Source organism: Lichenostomus cassidix, chromosome 6, assembly GCF_008360975.1.
Source record: "Lichenostomus cassidix isolate B80296 chromosome 6, HeHo_3.0, whole genome shotgun sequence".
Classification (NCBI taxonomy): Eukaryota; Metazoa; Chordata; class Aves; order Passeriformes; family Meliphagidae; genus Lichenostomus; species Lichenostomus cassidix.
The window spans coordinates 10,785,893-10,801,612 of NC_139487.1; the positions used below are offsets into that span (position 1 = coordinate 10,785,893).

General features: G+C 41.1%; 1 protein-coding gene across 1 annotated transcript in view; it reads right to left on the reverse strand.

Moving 5' to 3' along the window:
• Positions 1–15,720, reverse strand: part of SORCS3 (sortilin related VPS10 domain containing receptor 3) — a 263,207-nt gene that overhangs the window by 22,289 nt on the left and 225,198 nt on the right. Inside the window, exons 15-19 of the mRNA XM_085064890.1 lie at positions 12,244–12,361; positions 10,590–10,723; positions 6,334–6,447; positions 4,707–4,878; positions 379–565 (exon numbers count right to left, since the gene is read on the reverse strand). Coding sequence (XP_084921016.1) covers positions 379–565; positions 4,707–4,878; positions 6,334–6,447; positions 10,590–10,723; positions 12,244–12,361 — 725 coding nt within the window. The remainder of the gene's footprint in view (positions 1–378; positions 566–4,706; positions 4,879–6,333; positions 6,448–10,589; positions 10,724–12,243; positions 12,362–15,720) is intronic.

A 15,720-nucleotide genomic window follows, 5' to 3' on the forward strand; every position in this document is an offset into this window, starting at 1 on the left:
CTGAATAACTGACTCAAAATTTAGTTTAATCCAAACCTCTCAGAATGAGACATTTATCCAAAATGCATATTTGGACTTTGTTTTGTATGCTGCTTTGTCTCTGACCCTTTCAGAAAGCCCAACAGACATTTTTTAACCTTTTCTCCATAACTCTGAGGACTGCAAATATACTTGTATTAACAAAACCCTTCCCTTTCTGTTTGTTCAATAAAGTCTACTTAGAAAGTTAGAAGAGTGCCTAGAAGCCCAAGCCTTTGCAAGAGCATGAGCTGCAGCTGTATGTGAGTTTGCAGCTATTCTTAGGCCCCACTGAAGCTGCAGGAACTCTCAGTGAGGTCAGATTTTAGCCCAGGGAATCTGGCAGGTGGAAGTACTCACAGACCACGTGCAGGAAGAGCACAGCAGTGTCTGAGCCCAGGCTGTTCTCTGCATACGCCGTCACCTGGAAGATTCCAGCACTCTTGTACACGTGCCGGATGCCATCCTCCACAGGGCTGAAATTAGCGTAGGACACGGCAATGCCATCTCCAAAATCTAGCTGGATGTTTGTCCTTTGGAGATCGCCCTGCAACAGAGAAAGCTGGATTAGGAAACTGGGGTGATAAAAAAGGATTTCTTTTACACTGCATCCCACTGAGCTCCATTTCATTAGCATGGACACAAAGGTGTAAGTTTTCCAAAAAAAGCTGAGCTCTGTTCTGTCATTCCCCAAAGTGGCCAGACACAGACAGCTAAAGACCAACACCCCATCCTAAGGTAACTGAAACAGGTGACATGAATCATCTCTTGCAAATATTCACCCCTGAAGAGAGAGAGTTTAGGAGACTAGTTTCAGCTAGACATGTAACTTCAGGATGGCTGAATTTATACAGGTTGAGTCCCACATTGAGGACTGACAGATTTTTTTGTCTAATGTCAGTTAACACAGAGACAGGGCCTGGATACTCAGGAGAATGAAGCAGATGATGAGAAAATCTCTTCTAGGATTACTGTCAATGACAGTTATTAAATGAAGGAGGGAACAACAGACAAGAAAGAGATTCCAGCACCACGGGTATTGTCTAGAGACCAAAGTTGCACTATTTTAGTTTAAATCATGCTTTAAACTACTGTAGTAGAACTGTGGAAGTGTCTGTTATTTAGTTTTCTTGGAGCCTTATTTTATACTTGCCCCCAGCTGACTAACGTAACACAAAACAAGGCTAATTTAAACAAAGCTAAAGCCCACTGCAGTGATTTCTCTAAACTGAAATAAAACTACAACTCAGATTAAATCTCTGCAGCTTTAGCTTTCTGCATATATATAAGATGTGTTGTGCCAAGTAATTTCCTTTCATGAAAGATCTGCACTGTACTCACTGTGAGAGAAGAAGATACTGCTATATTTTGGAGACGTTTCTAACCTCAAAGTGAAGTCAGTCCCTAGATATATTGATGATGTGATTTTAAAGTTTTTCAAAAAATTGAAAAATTTCTGCTTATAAGTTTACTTTTTTTTAAATGGAAAATTCAGAAATATTTCACAGTCATCTCATAAACCCCATTATAGTTGTAAATGCAGAGGGAACACACACAAGAAGCCAGATCACAATGAAGCAGGTCCCAGTCAGGACCTTAGCAGCCCCCACAGACTTTATCCTCCTTCTACATGAAGAAATCAGAGTGCAGGATGGATATTTTTTGGATGTGAATTTGCTTTGAGTATATACTTGGGGTCTTCCGATGCTCACACAATCAGCATTATTGCATCTAGTTTTTAAAATATGAGTATTTGGTTATATATGTTAGATCTCTCTCCTTCCTTGCTCCATCATTCCCATTCCTTGGGAGCCAGGGGAGTTTTGACTATGGACTTGCTGAGGGCACCATTTTCACCTCTGCCCTACTAGAACATTAAAAATTCAGTATAAACCAAAGAGCACTCAGAAAGGGCTAAAGTGGTAGTCACACTAAAACGTACCTATAATATTGAGTAGTCAATAACATCCTTTAGACAGAGAGTTTTTAAAGTCACTCTAAAAAATTCTCTAGCAGGAGCAAAATCACACTCTTGGGATATTCAGTTATTTGATAAAAAGGCTCCCACAGCTTGTTAAACCTTTCAAAACCACTTCTCAAGGGAATGAACTAAGACCACAAGTTCATCTCACACGGAAGGTACTGAGCAGAGGATAAAAATTTGATCTGGCTGGATTCATCACTGATGACCTCAGGCTGAAATCTCTTGCACCAATCATGGCAGCTCATCTCCCTTGCCTTACAATTCTCTTTTCTATTTCCTTCTTGCTTCTCCAATATTATTCTCTCTGAAATGAGAAGCAGGAACAGATTTTTCGTGACTAAACAGTAGCAGATGATCTTTTCACCCAATTATGAGTTGGGTCTACAATGCAAAGCCTGACTATGACACTAATCATGTTTTCTTTCTCCTTTCCATACCTCTGTATCCAGTATTTAAAATACTAAAACAAGCATGCTAGTCCCACACAAAGATGTCAGATATTCTGGAGCTTATGAATATAAATTCAAATAGAAAGGAAGTGAAGGCATTTCAAAAGAAAAAAATCATTCTTATCCATATATATATTCAAAAGGCATGTTTTGTTGCTTTAAGCCCCATAAATCACTGAAAGGGAAGAAGTTATGGGCTGTCACAAAGATTGGAGTTCTGAGTATGGAAATCTGTGAACAGATGTGGTCAAGGCCACAACTTCACAACAACTATTTGGCAGTCTATTATTGTCTTGTGATCAAACCCAAACTCAGATTTAAAAAAGAAAAAGTGTCTTAAAAGGTTGTTATCTCCTCATGTGCCCTTGCATATATACACAGTCCAAATCACAGTCCAGCCCCATATTTCTGAAAACCATCAGTCACTCTGCATTTCTTTGTCTGTAGTCATCGCCACACACCTTTTCTGAATACCACTCTCAAGAATACTACTAAGGTTAATTCTGTAAATCCTGAGAAATTCAGTTTTTGATTAACTGTGATGAAGTCTTCATTTACCATTGACAGCCTAAAGCTCAGTCACCTCCATATGAAGGGTGTGTTCCAGAAGGTGGGAAAGAACTGCTGGTCATAAGTCCAGCCTGACAGATGGAATGCTGAATGGAAACCACACAAATGTGTCCATGGGAGGGCTTGTCAGGCTGCTGTTTGGCTCAGAAAGGGAGTGTAAACACAGGTACAAAACAACCCACCAGTAAACAGACTGACCAGAGAAGGTAGAGGAAGTCAGAAATTAATCTCTATGGCAGCAAGGTAAGTAATAATTAAGACCTCAACAGAAATTATTTCTTCCAACCAACAAAGAATTCTTCAACGCATTTTTTCTCAGGTTCACACTAAGAGACTGGAATGCTTTAGTCCAAAATCTCAGTGTTCCTTTTCTTTTCTTCTCTTCTTGAAACATCTTTTAAGAAACAAACTCAACACAAAACTTTCTGAAGAATAAGCTGTTCACCTACCGAGACATGTCCTTGAAGATCCTCTTCCCTTGGGGAAAAAAAGTTGTTTCAATGTAATGTTTTTCTAACTATCATTATTTTTCAACAGCGGACATAAGAGTGAACGCCCTCACATATTTATTCAGCTGCCTCTTCAATCTCTAAAGCCTTGCAAAGATTCCACTCTTCAGCTACCTTGACTGCTGCCTTATTCCCCATCTGTTTATCATTCTTCATACGCAGCAGTTCTGCTTGAGTTCCTTAATAAATTACTAGTTGATTCCTAATTTTTAGATTATATCTGTTCTTTTCTGAACTCCCACTCAGAGTGTCTATACAAATTGTCTTACCATGTCAAGTCTGCAGAATAGAAAAGAAGCACTAAGCAGACAAGAAATCCCCCTTGTATAAAAGCAGAGCATGCATGAACCTCTGAGGAATAATAAAGACGCCCTGTCAGATTAGTGTGGTCCCAGAGAAATACTTAACTACTATATAAGAATTTAATTTAGTGTGAGAGTGTGTCTGTCTGTCTGTGGGTGGTCTGCCTCAGCAGGTACTGCCCCAAAAACGACATATACAGGACTGAAAATGCGATGAATAGTTGTGCTTCTCTAGCACCACCACAGTCCCTGGCCAGAAGAGCCTCAACATTTTGATGCTTTTGGCAGCAGCATGGCCTGGAGTCACTTATGCTGCTGTTGGCTACAGAGGGAACTGTGCCAACAGATAAATACAATAAATATGGGCTGGGGAGAGAGGAGGTTGTTTGAGGAGACTCAATTCCTACTGCAAAACAGCAGTGGCCCTCACTGCTCCTCATGAGTCTGAACCTGTTTCCCACTGCTCTTAACCTTTCCCAGCAAAGCTGCAGTTAAAGCTTTGCATCCCAGATACAGATTTATTGATCATGGAAACATCACTTCTGCCTCACAAACTCCATAAATTACAGTTCACTGGAAACAGCAAGAAGTGAGTGGGAAAATAAATTTTTGACCAGATCTATCTTTCTTCAGCATTAACTTCATCATCACTGATATACAAGATAACCAAATACCTCTGGTGGGACCAAATATGACTTGCTTGTATGTGTCACTATAGCCCTTTTTTATTAATTCTCATAAATCTCAGGACCGTTCACCACTTTATTTCATTTCATGACTTGACTGCTGTTTTCCTCTCAGCAACCTGAAAACTGAAGGAAAAAAATGCCAGTCCTGCCACACAGAGAGAAGTTTGCTGAGACCACTAACACACCTCTTCCATAAGGATGATGAAGGTGGCATTGTGTCCCTGCTCCATGACCAGCTTCCCATCAGAGGTGAGGATGTGCAATCCCCGAGGTGCTTTCCCAGGGCATTTCTCCATCTTGGCCATGTACTTCTCTCGCAAGCCATCTGTGCAGTTGTTAGACACAATCCTTCGGTACCTGGGGAACAGTAACAAAAGGACATTGGCCTCAGGCAGTGGGCGGAAAAGTTCCTTTATTTTGTTGTTGCTTTGTCTCTCCACATTATTGCATGTGTTTTTTCAAAGGCTAACTGCCTGCATGATTCTCTCACTGAAAGGTAGAATTAAAGAAACCCAATGCTTCATTAAGTGGGAGAAAGCCAAGCTAATCGCAATTCAACCTTCTCTAGAGATTCTCAGCAGCATCACTGAGGAGAGACACATTGTGGAGGTGAATTACTCTGCCCTGCTAAAAGGCAGAGAATTCCTCCTGCTCCCCAATGCCTGCAGGACTGCATCCTGCATCCCAGATTTTCAATGATGCCTTTCATTAGGTTTTGTCTGCCTCTATTGGGCTAGAGAGCACTTGAAAAAATATGCCAAGTGCTTTGCCCAGTTCAGTTTTAAAATTGTTCAAGGAATGGGTTTTTCTCTTGGCTACTCTTGGAAGAGGTTGGCTAAAGAGCAAGACACTTGGCTATTCCAAGTGTTGTTGAGAGGGGTTAACCCTTTATATCAATTTCATACCAACCCTAACAATTTTCTTGTTGCTCTCTTTCAAGGAGGCTACAAGTGGTCATACTGGCCAGGGCTCCTGTATTTACATCCCATATTTAAAGCGACTTTTCAACTGAAAGGGGTCTCTGAGGTCAAATGCCTCCAGACTCCCAGCAGCCTGACTTCATCCAGCCACCTGCCAGGAACAGGGCTGGTTCCTGCCACAACCATCGAGCAGGCAGGACACATGTCCCAGAATCAGCCCTGCAAAATCTGCAGGGCCTGCCCTGTCCTGGAAGGAACATTGCAATTTTACACCAACCAGTGAAATCCAAGTCTCACAGCATTTCCTGCATGATAGTAGAGCATTTGCAAAGTGATGGTGCCATAATAAACCAATACTTGCCATCTGTTCTGAGTTAGACCAGGAGAAATCAGCACATGAAGCTTGTCTGAAATGCAAGGCATTGTATGTACAAAGTGAAAATGGCAGAGGAAAAAAATATAAAAGAGGCTAAAAATTGCTCATTTGAGCCTTCCTAGGAGCTGATATAAATAGGAGCTGTAAGATAGTAAGAGGTTCAATAAAATACAGCGTGAAATACCTCAAACCTGTCTTTTCAAATGTTCAGCTGTCTCTCAGATAGACTTTTTGATTTGTGTTTTAATTTTGCAACAAAGGGGAGCTCCAAGTCTAGGCTCCAGGGATCACACATCACTTGATAGCAACGCAATATCTACATGTCACTTATGTTAACGTGCTTCTCCCCATCTCTGAGGAGCAAGGCAATGTTCCATACAGATGCTGCTGCAAACATCACCTCATGAATAAGACTGAAAAAGACCCTGATGGAATGAAGAGAAAAAAAAGAACCATCCAGGTTCTCTCATCTACTGCAAAGTCACCAAAGCCAGACAGATTGCAAGATGCACTTACCCAGTGCTGTTCCAGTAGTTCTGACCAACGTTGCAGTCCTTGGACAGGGAGGATGGGCTGAACCAGAAGGCTGGGATGCACTGGTTGTTGCTGTGCCTCTCATATCCATAGTCACTGTGGAAACAAGTCATGAGTCCAGCACTGCACCCTCCACTAGATTTAGCTCAGAGTTTTAGGTGATGTCCCCAAAGCAGGTGTGTATTGGTGGTTCTGTGCTGAGATGGCACAGCATCATGGATTGGGCTCATCCAGAGACAAAGTGGTGGACTAGTTTGAGAGGCAGGAACACAATTCACTGAAGGGATTTGATCCCTGAAAATACCAGAACTACCAACCTTGCAGAGCACTGGATGACTTGTGTTTCATTTGGAAACAAAACATGGACAGAGATTCAGAAAGAATATTATATTTTTCCTTTATTTTCCTATTAATCTTTAAATTAAATTTCACTTTTTGGGTTCTTTTGGTTTGTTTGCTTTCTGCAGTCCTTGCTTTTAGAACAAACCAGATGAATTCTAAGATCTAAGGTTACTTTTTCCCAACAGTGGCTAGAAATGTAAAACACTAGGAGCACTTCCTGAACAACTAGCCATAGTATGTATATTTACCTGTGTTAATGGGCTCCCAGCTCCCTGACTGAGCTCTGACTCACCTGAGAGAAAAATACAGCTGATGTTTTTCCAACACTAAAATAAAACACAGCCAACTTCATAGTCTAAGGATTACATGGTATTATGTCTCACAGGGAAGGCAATCCAGGGTATTGATGCTTCCTTGGACCACCTAAGAGTCGAAGTATACACAACCACATCCAAAACTAGTTCTTACAGCTGCCTTTGTGTGCCAATACAATGATGAAGCAACAGGATTAACCCAAAGCTTTCTGTGAGTTTTAATAGGCTCTGGATCAGGTTTCTATGCATAGCCTTTATTGACAGGCTGGATTCAAAGGACAAATATAAAGGGATTCTGGATTTTTGCCTGCAGCAACTAAACAAATGCCAACATGCTAAACCTCTGTGAAAACAGAGACGCTACAGAAGCCACTGTCTTGAAAGCATTCTGTGCCCTTTAGGACACTCCGAGTTTTATCCTTCCCCTGTTCAGAGTCTGAACTGCCAACAGAAAGTCTCTAGGAAGAGCTTTGGTGAGACAAAACTGTGCTATGTCCCCAATGACCCAGGCTGCTACTGTTCTTTTTTTGGAGGGCAAAAATTCTGTAAGCTACTTTAAAAGGTTTGGAGATTCCCTAATGCTCTTTCTCTCAACATTCAATTTAATCATTCTCAGTGGGTCTGACCTGCACAGTCGAAAATGCCTGGCAGGGACTTTGTAATTAAAAATATTCAGGAGGAGCGGTACTTTGCCCCAAAGAAGAAAAGAGCTGCATAAATATTTAATAAAATTAAAGACAACATTGCTGTGTGCCCTCAAGGTTCTGTGCTTGTTCATTAACTTCTGGTAAATGTATATTAAAACTTCACATGCTGCCCACCTTCCTTCTCATAAGCCCCAGGGTTTGCATAAGTTAAGGAAATAATCAAGTCCAGCCGCTGTGCTGTCTTTCTCAGGAAAGCTATCTTGACAGAGTAAATAAAGAAACAGGAGGAGGGAAAAGAAAGCTCAGCGAACACTTTAATAACACTTATGAGATTTTTCTGCTCTTCTCTCTGTTAGAAAAAGGCCAGGATTTGCTTCTGGAAATGACTGCAGGGGTTGGCAAGAGTCATCCCTGATCCTCCTGACTCATGAGGACTTGTTGAACTGGGCATAATCATGATTTATGCCCCGAATTTTAGATCAACCTTATATCTAACTGCAGGGAACAGCACTGCAATTGTGGGGCAGACAGGGGCAAGGGCCCTGTGACCAGATGGGAGGGAGCACAGCCCTCACAGCGTGTGCTGAAGGGCTCCTGCAGTCCTTTGTCCTATTCCCACAGCTCTCAAAGGCAGGTGTCATCTCAGCAAGTAGCATGGGATGCTGCAAGTCCAGAACCAGCTCCAAACCTCCTCACTGGGGAAGCAGACAGCCTGTCTGCTGGGACTTGCTGGTCACTGTACTCACACAGTCCTGGCTGCTGACCCTCCTCCTTTCCCTGACACCCCACAGGACCTGCTCAGTTCAACCCAAAGGACTCACCAGTCAGTGCTTTTAAGAACAACTGGCAACTGTGAAGCCAGACAGAAGAGGCTGAGTGGACATTTTTCCTAGAAAAGGAACCATTTTTCTCGAAAGAGCATCACGTGAAAGAGTAGGAGCTGTCTTTTTACCTGTCCTGTCCTCCTTTTAGTCAGTACAGGAAAGGCAATTCTCAGCACCTCCCCTTCTCATACTGGCATCCCTAAGAAGGCAGATGAATATAGAATACATTCTGGAAAAACCTCTTTCTTGCCACTAAGTAAGCAACTGTCTCATCCTTTAGAAGTCATAAATCAGAGCAGATGAGTCCACCCTTCCTCTCTGAAAATCACTGTTAAAATAATCAAGCTTGGAGCCCCATTTCCAGCACTGCCAGTGTTTTCCCCAAACTGGCTGCCCCACACATTCTTCCAGTCAGCCCTGCTGAGCAGCATCAAAATTCACCATAAAGCTCATTCTGATTCTCCATCACGAGCTATAACAATCTTGCAATTGGAAGCCAGTTAACAATTCTGTTGGCAGTGCAGGGTCTGAATCAAAAGCCAGCTTGTTGTCTTCTAATTACATTTCCTCTGCAGGACTGACAAGGTTAACAGCAGTATTCTCTCATGTTAGAGGGAAAGTTAAGCAAAGATGATACTGAATGCATGCAAGGAACCCGTCAAGCAATTGAAAGTGCATTCTGATGAAGACCCTTTGCAAGGCAGAACAGCACTTAAGGCCAATTTAGCTACCACAGTTTTCTACTTACAGCTTGGAGAAGGCAAACTTCACTGTGAAAATATAAAGCTGGTGAGATAAAAGACAGTGCAAGGAAAAAAACCCAACCAACCAAAGTAATAAGCATCTCTGGAGACTGGTGCTGGATTCACCACAGAGGCCAATGCCAATGCCAAGGGCAGATATTGCAAGACAAGATAGCTTGTCCTGCAAATTCCCATCATGAGAACGAAGGGGAAGGATCTCATGAGTCAAGATATGGAGTCTCAGATGTAATCTTGGCATTAGGAACAAATTAAACACCCATCCAGATAAGATGAAAATTTCTGTTCTATATCCCTCTCTCTTAAAGACAAAGTACTATGATATTCAAGAAAATACTCTGGTCTATATTTTTTCTTCATTTTGCTGCATTTCAGTATGTCCATACTCTAAAACAGAACTGTGAGTCTCATCTGGCCTAAGTCCAAATAAATGTGCAAATCTCCTGCCTCACACCTCTTCAGAAAGTATTGGAAGGTAAGTGAAGTTTTCAGGAATAACGTCAGTACCAAGTCAGACACTGATCCTGATAATCTACTGTAAAGATTAAAATGTTTTCTCAGCTGATCAACTTGCAGGGTATTTTGAATTCCATTTAAATGACATTCTGATCATTTAAACTCAAACATCACAGATATTGACAGTCATAAATCTTAGAAATACTGCCTACCACAGGTGCCATGTAGGAATTCCTTGTGCAAAAATCCTGACTTATGTGTTCTCCCATCTCCTATCGCTGATTGTCAAGCAATAGCAAGCAGTACTTATTTTTTCCCCTGCTTTATTTTTAAACTGCTTTCAAAGTGACCTTAAAGCAATTTGAAAATTATGGTCCCATTAAGTTAGAAACGCCAATATTTATGCAAAACAAGTAGTTATATCTGACAAGGGTGGGCTGTACAGTCATGTCACAGAAACCCTTTCAGAAATTTCTCAATAAAACATTATTAAAAAGCAACAATTTGTTCCCAGCAATTCAAAGGAATAATGATAAAAATATGCATGTTTTGACGGCTTGCTCTCTAGGGAGCAACACCCCTCAATGACCTTGGAAATGAGGACAGAAAAATTCCCTCTTTCCTCTGAAAGAACATGTTTTGGACCAGAGAAGTCCTGGCTGTCACTATACTGGAATGACAGACAAAATATTTCAGGCTTGGATTTCTCATGGAGATTAACAAATCTCTCCAGCAGATGAAAGGGAAGCCTCCCTCACTCATCATACCTCTGTTGTATGGTGTGATCACAGCCACAAAGGGACAGACCCAGTTCCTCTGCAAGGTTCTTGATCTGGGTAGTATTTTGGGACAAAAATACAGCCCCTGCACAAATCCCAGGAGTCACATACTCACCACTCAAAGTCTCCTTGGCCACAGACACATGGTTCAGACACCACAGTTTGGGAATAGTCCCGACCCAGGGAACACTGGGCTCCAGGCTTGCGTTTTTTATAGATCTTCCTCTCTCCCATGACACAGGGCTCCCCCTTCATTAGCCAAGGAACAAGAGAAACACAGTTGTAGAGACAGCTGGGTCTTTAATGGAGCACTTTTTCAAAAGACACAAAAGGCAATGAAAACAAGCATTTACCACTGGCAGTTGGAGTCCAGCTTTCTTTTGTAGCTTAGCAAAATTGAAAGTCTTTGGGAGGACTCATGAGCACAGTGTGTTCAGCACTGAGTTGGGATGCCAATGACAATGTGCCCAAGATGCCCAAATGCCCAAGCCATCACACCCACTTACATCACATTTCAGAATGCATCCACCAATATCTCATCCTATGAATTATCTTGAAAAGAGGGTGTGGGTGTGCACCAGGGTTTCTTCCATATGTCAGATAAAATCTACTGCAGAAGCAAGTGGCCAGGCCTGAATCCCAGGGCAGGGGACAAAATCCAGGTATGGAATACAGAACTCAACTCTCTTGCTCCTTCTGTGATAGACCTGGCTTTGTTATAGATAATTCTGATGGCATATTTCACTGGGGTTTTTGAATGCAAAGGTTTCCAAGAACACTACTGGGAGTAGCTAATCTAAAAGAAACATTCGATGTTTAGGTGAGTTGCTATGAACAGAATTTTCTGTGATGCAGAAATAATTTGTTTGTGTAGAAGTAAGAAAAAAGACAATACCTAATTGAAATACTTCTCTTTCCCATTAACAGTGATTCCCAAGATTGCTGCATGGTTACACATACATCTTCCCTTTTCTTTCATTTAAATTATTTTCATTTATTCAATTCCACTACTTCAGTTATCTGATCCTTGCCAAATTAACGTTCATTTCTCATTCATGGATTTCATTCAGAAATGTCACAGTGCCAATGGTTCTGGCTCTAGTTATGTTGCCCTGCAGGGTGTGGGACATCCTACTGGTGGCCAGTAACCCATAAGTAATCTGCAGAGGTTACTGCCCTCTCAGTTATAGTCCCTTCAGGACATAAATATATTTAGCATGAAAATAAGCCAGTGTATGAAAAGCAAAGCATGTCTCCTTGAGCAGAATGAAGTAATTTGGTTTTCTCTGGTGTCTTTTATTCAAGAGCTTTTCAGATTCAAGGGTTTTACAGATATTCAAGGGTTTTACAGATATTCAAGAGTTTTACAGATACCTGCAGGACCTGCAGAATGAATAAATGTTTTTATTTTCATTTTTGAGTTGGGAAAAAAAAAGGCAAACTGAAACAAAATTATTTTCATGAGTCCCTGACAGAACTACAAGTAGTTCAATGTCTCCCACAATTCAATCATAAGGTGAGGTTTTACATTGCCCTAAGCATTGAGGCCAAAAAGATCCAGCTGGTGCAAGGGACTATTTTCATACAAATAGAAGGTAATCTCCTGAACTTGCCCATAGATGCCTGGCCCCATGTTTATTCATGCACATTCTTCAAGGGATGTGAAAAATCCATATGCTTTGCTGTAAAGAACAACTGCATTCCCACCTGGCAACACAGAGCAGGGGAAAAGGAACCCACATCACCACCCTCCTGCAGAGTGGGGATACCTGATTGTGCAGATGCCAGGTTTGGTAGTCATCTTTGGTACACCTGCGGCTGAACAGCGACTTGTAATCCACCTTGACCAGCTGCCACTCAGAACGGAGACTGAAGTGCCCAAAAACTCTGAGCATGGGAGAAAAAAGAAAGAGCCAGAGTCAGCCAGACTCATGCTTCCATTAAGCAAATAATGCCTCATGAATCTCAGCTGCAGAAACCAATAAATAGTCTTGGAGCTTGATGCCAGGTATGGTATTCAGTCATGAAAAATAGTTTCCTGTTCTTATAACATCCCAGGATTATTTAGCCTTTTCTTGACACCTTGTGCACAGCCTGTGTTGGAAAGTCTTCCCCTGACTCTAGCACCCAGCAAAATGGAACCCAAGTCTAATCACCCTTATTGCAAGATTTAGAAGGCAGATTCATTATTCCAAATCTTTCACTAATCTACATTTTTACCCAAGCCACTTTTGAGACTAAAATTTTTGTTGTTTAAATTACTCTAGACTAATAAAGACGGAGAAACAAAATATTTATATGTTTCCCCATGAAATCAAAAGAGAAGCAGAGCACAAAACTTCCCCACACTGACCATAATTCAGAAAATGGAAACTAAAGCAGTGTGGGGTGCCAGAGCAGGAAGGAGAAGGGAGGAATGGGAAGGAGTATGGTGGGGGGGTGCAGAGGGCCTCCAAAACTGTACTGAATAGGAATTCTAACTGCAGTTCCCCTCCCCACTTTTCCTAGGCACTGGGGACACCCCATCAGCTCTAACGTTACAGCTGCTTTCAGCACATACAATCTGCTTTGTACTGCATGACTGAAACATCAGTCCCTGCAAAGCAGTAATGCAGCAGGCAGAAATCATTTAGTCCAGCAGATTTATAGCAGTCTAGGATTTTACCCGGGTGCTTATTACATGGAAAACACAGCAAAAGGAAGAGAGAACATGATCAAACACAAACATTGGCCTAAACCCAGAAGATGACAGGGTTGGAGAAATCCAACACTTTGGCAGTCAATGCATCTAAAAGGAAAATCTTGCTCCTCAGATTGTCCCTTAGCTAACTGTCCATTAGGGAAGCAAAAGGTTTCTTTGTGTTTTACAAAAATCACCAGAATTACTTGATTTTTAAATCTATTTAAAAAGCTTTAAAAAAATTCTTGACATTGAAATTCTTCCATGATAATTAATGAAAAAAAGCCAAAGATTTCTAAGCAGAAGGCAATGTATTAGCATTCCAAAAGCACAGAACATTAGATACTCTTTAATTAAATGATTTCAAAGAAGATCTTTGTGTATAATTGCTATAATTTAGATGGAAACAATACTACACTAAATGTAATTAGAGGAGTGTGAACAGAGAGGGATGTTTTCCTCTGCGCTGCAGAGATGGTTCTAGGTCATCTGATTCCTAAAGTAGTAACTTTCCCACCCTCCCCTTGCTAATAAAAAGCTCCTTAAGGCTAATCAATCACTGTGGAAGAGGCTTCAGAGATAAGAGCTGCAGAGAAGCCAACAAGCACCTGCACCCTGTGAGTGAGCACTGCTCACCAATACCAAATGCCACCCACAGCATGGCTTCATTGACCAGCAGTGTGAAGGTCACACTACAGTTCAAGATGACTTTGCTGTGCATTTGAAACTTCCATCAGTTTGTATAAGCAAATACAAGGAATGGAGAAGAGTCCTGTGTGATCCTTGGGGTTCCAAGGGTCTATCAAACAGCTTCCTTGGAAAGTGAGGAAAACCTGCATTGTTTGTGAAGTTAAAAATTATCGAAACAAACCATCACAAGGCACAAACCCTGACAGTGCAAAACTAGGTATATTGCAGCTGAACTTCACTTTCATCAGTTTTGTGAACAACATCACTAAATGTTTTTCCTTAGTGGCCAAGGTGCACAAACATGATCTCTCACACCATATCTTTTTGAGGTGGCCAAGTCCAATAGAGGGTTGGGCAGACAGCAAAGAGCTGCAACATTTTAAAACTGATAGTGTCCACCAATCAATAAGTGCTTGGCACGAAGTGCTCCTTTTTGCACATATTTACTTTCCATATCCAGTGCAAAGAAACAAAACAAGTACCAAGGAAAGAGATGCAAAAAGAGATTAGTAGGACCTTATTTTTCCCAACTCAACTGGTGAGTCCTCACATCACTTTGAAGACACCATCTCATTCCACTTATCCAATTCCCATGTGCCTTTGTTTCTCATTTACTTTGGTCACTAAATAAGGGAGGTGGATTTTTTTTAAATAAACATGGCTTAACTATCAAGATAATACAGGGGAAAAGGAAATAATGTACTATAAATGTTGCCTAAATGATTTTTTCTACCATGGTTTAATTGAAAGCTCTTTAATTGCTTGTTGCAAGGGTAGAAAACAAGAGAGCTGGGTTTTCAAGGTCCAGCTTTGAGAAGCCAACAAAGAAGGTATATCTTGATTTTCCTATATAAGCAGTCTGATCTAGAAGTCCTTGAGAAGCAATAAATACAAATGCTCAGATGGTATTTAGATAGAGTCAGTTTTCTGACTAAGCTCAATTTAACAAAAGTTCTCCGACCTAAGACATAGAATGGTAATTTACTGGTTTTAGACTGCATAGATTTTGTTCTGTCCCTCTGAGTAAGCAGTTAAAAGTACACATAAAATCTTAGCTAATAGGACAGCATCTTCTCAACTGGTTCTGTGCATAGCTCACAGTGAAATCATTGCTAAGAAAACAGAAAATGCTTCCCTAGCCCTTCTTTGGAGAAAAAAGGCAAGGTTTTTTTGCCAGTGTTGAATATCATTAATCTGCTGAAAATTATTAGAAACATGGAAATAAATTCTGAAATGCTTACAGTTTCATGACGAAGGCATTTTAGAAATTATCATTGGTAATGCTGCTATAATTGTATCTTTCACTAGTTTTTCAAATACACAGTAACTTACAAATGCAGTATATACAGCTTGGATAACCTTGCACAGGAGCTCTTTAAAAGGCTTTTTACGTTAATACAGAGCTCTCTTCTCAAATTGCATTGCTTTTGCCTCATCATTCCTTGTATTGTTGATAGTTGTGCTTTTTATGTGGTTCAATAGTGCTCATTGCTGCCAGGTCAAGGGAATGAATTGAGGGCCACAAGATAACAGCTCACCTGCCTCTGGTCCATAGATTCAATCCCTGTCCCTGCTCATGGTATGAAAAACAGATCTTCTCAAGTAATAGCTCCTGTATTGTTCACAGGAAAGGCATCAGCTGGATCCATCTGGATCTATCCCTGCTGGCAGTTTCAGATGAATTGCCCAGGCAGGAAAACATAAATTCTCATGCCTAAATCAAGTCGTGTTCTATCATTTCTGAAGTAAACTGGTCGGACATCATACAGAGCAAGTAAGCACTGAAGCTGCCTTTATTTGGCTCTGGATTTAGATGGAAGACTTTTCCCTTTACCAGCCATCCCAGCTCCTTTGTGTGTAACACCTCAGGTGTGCC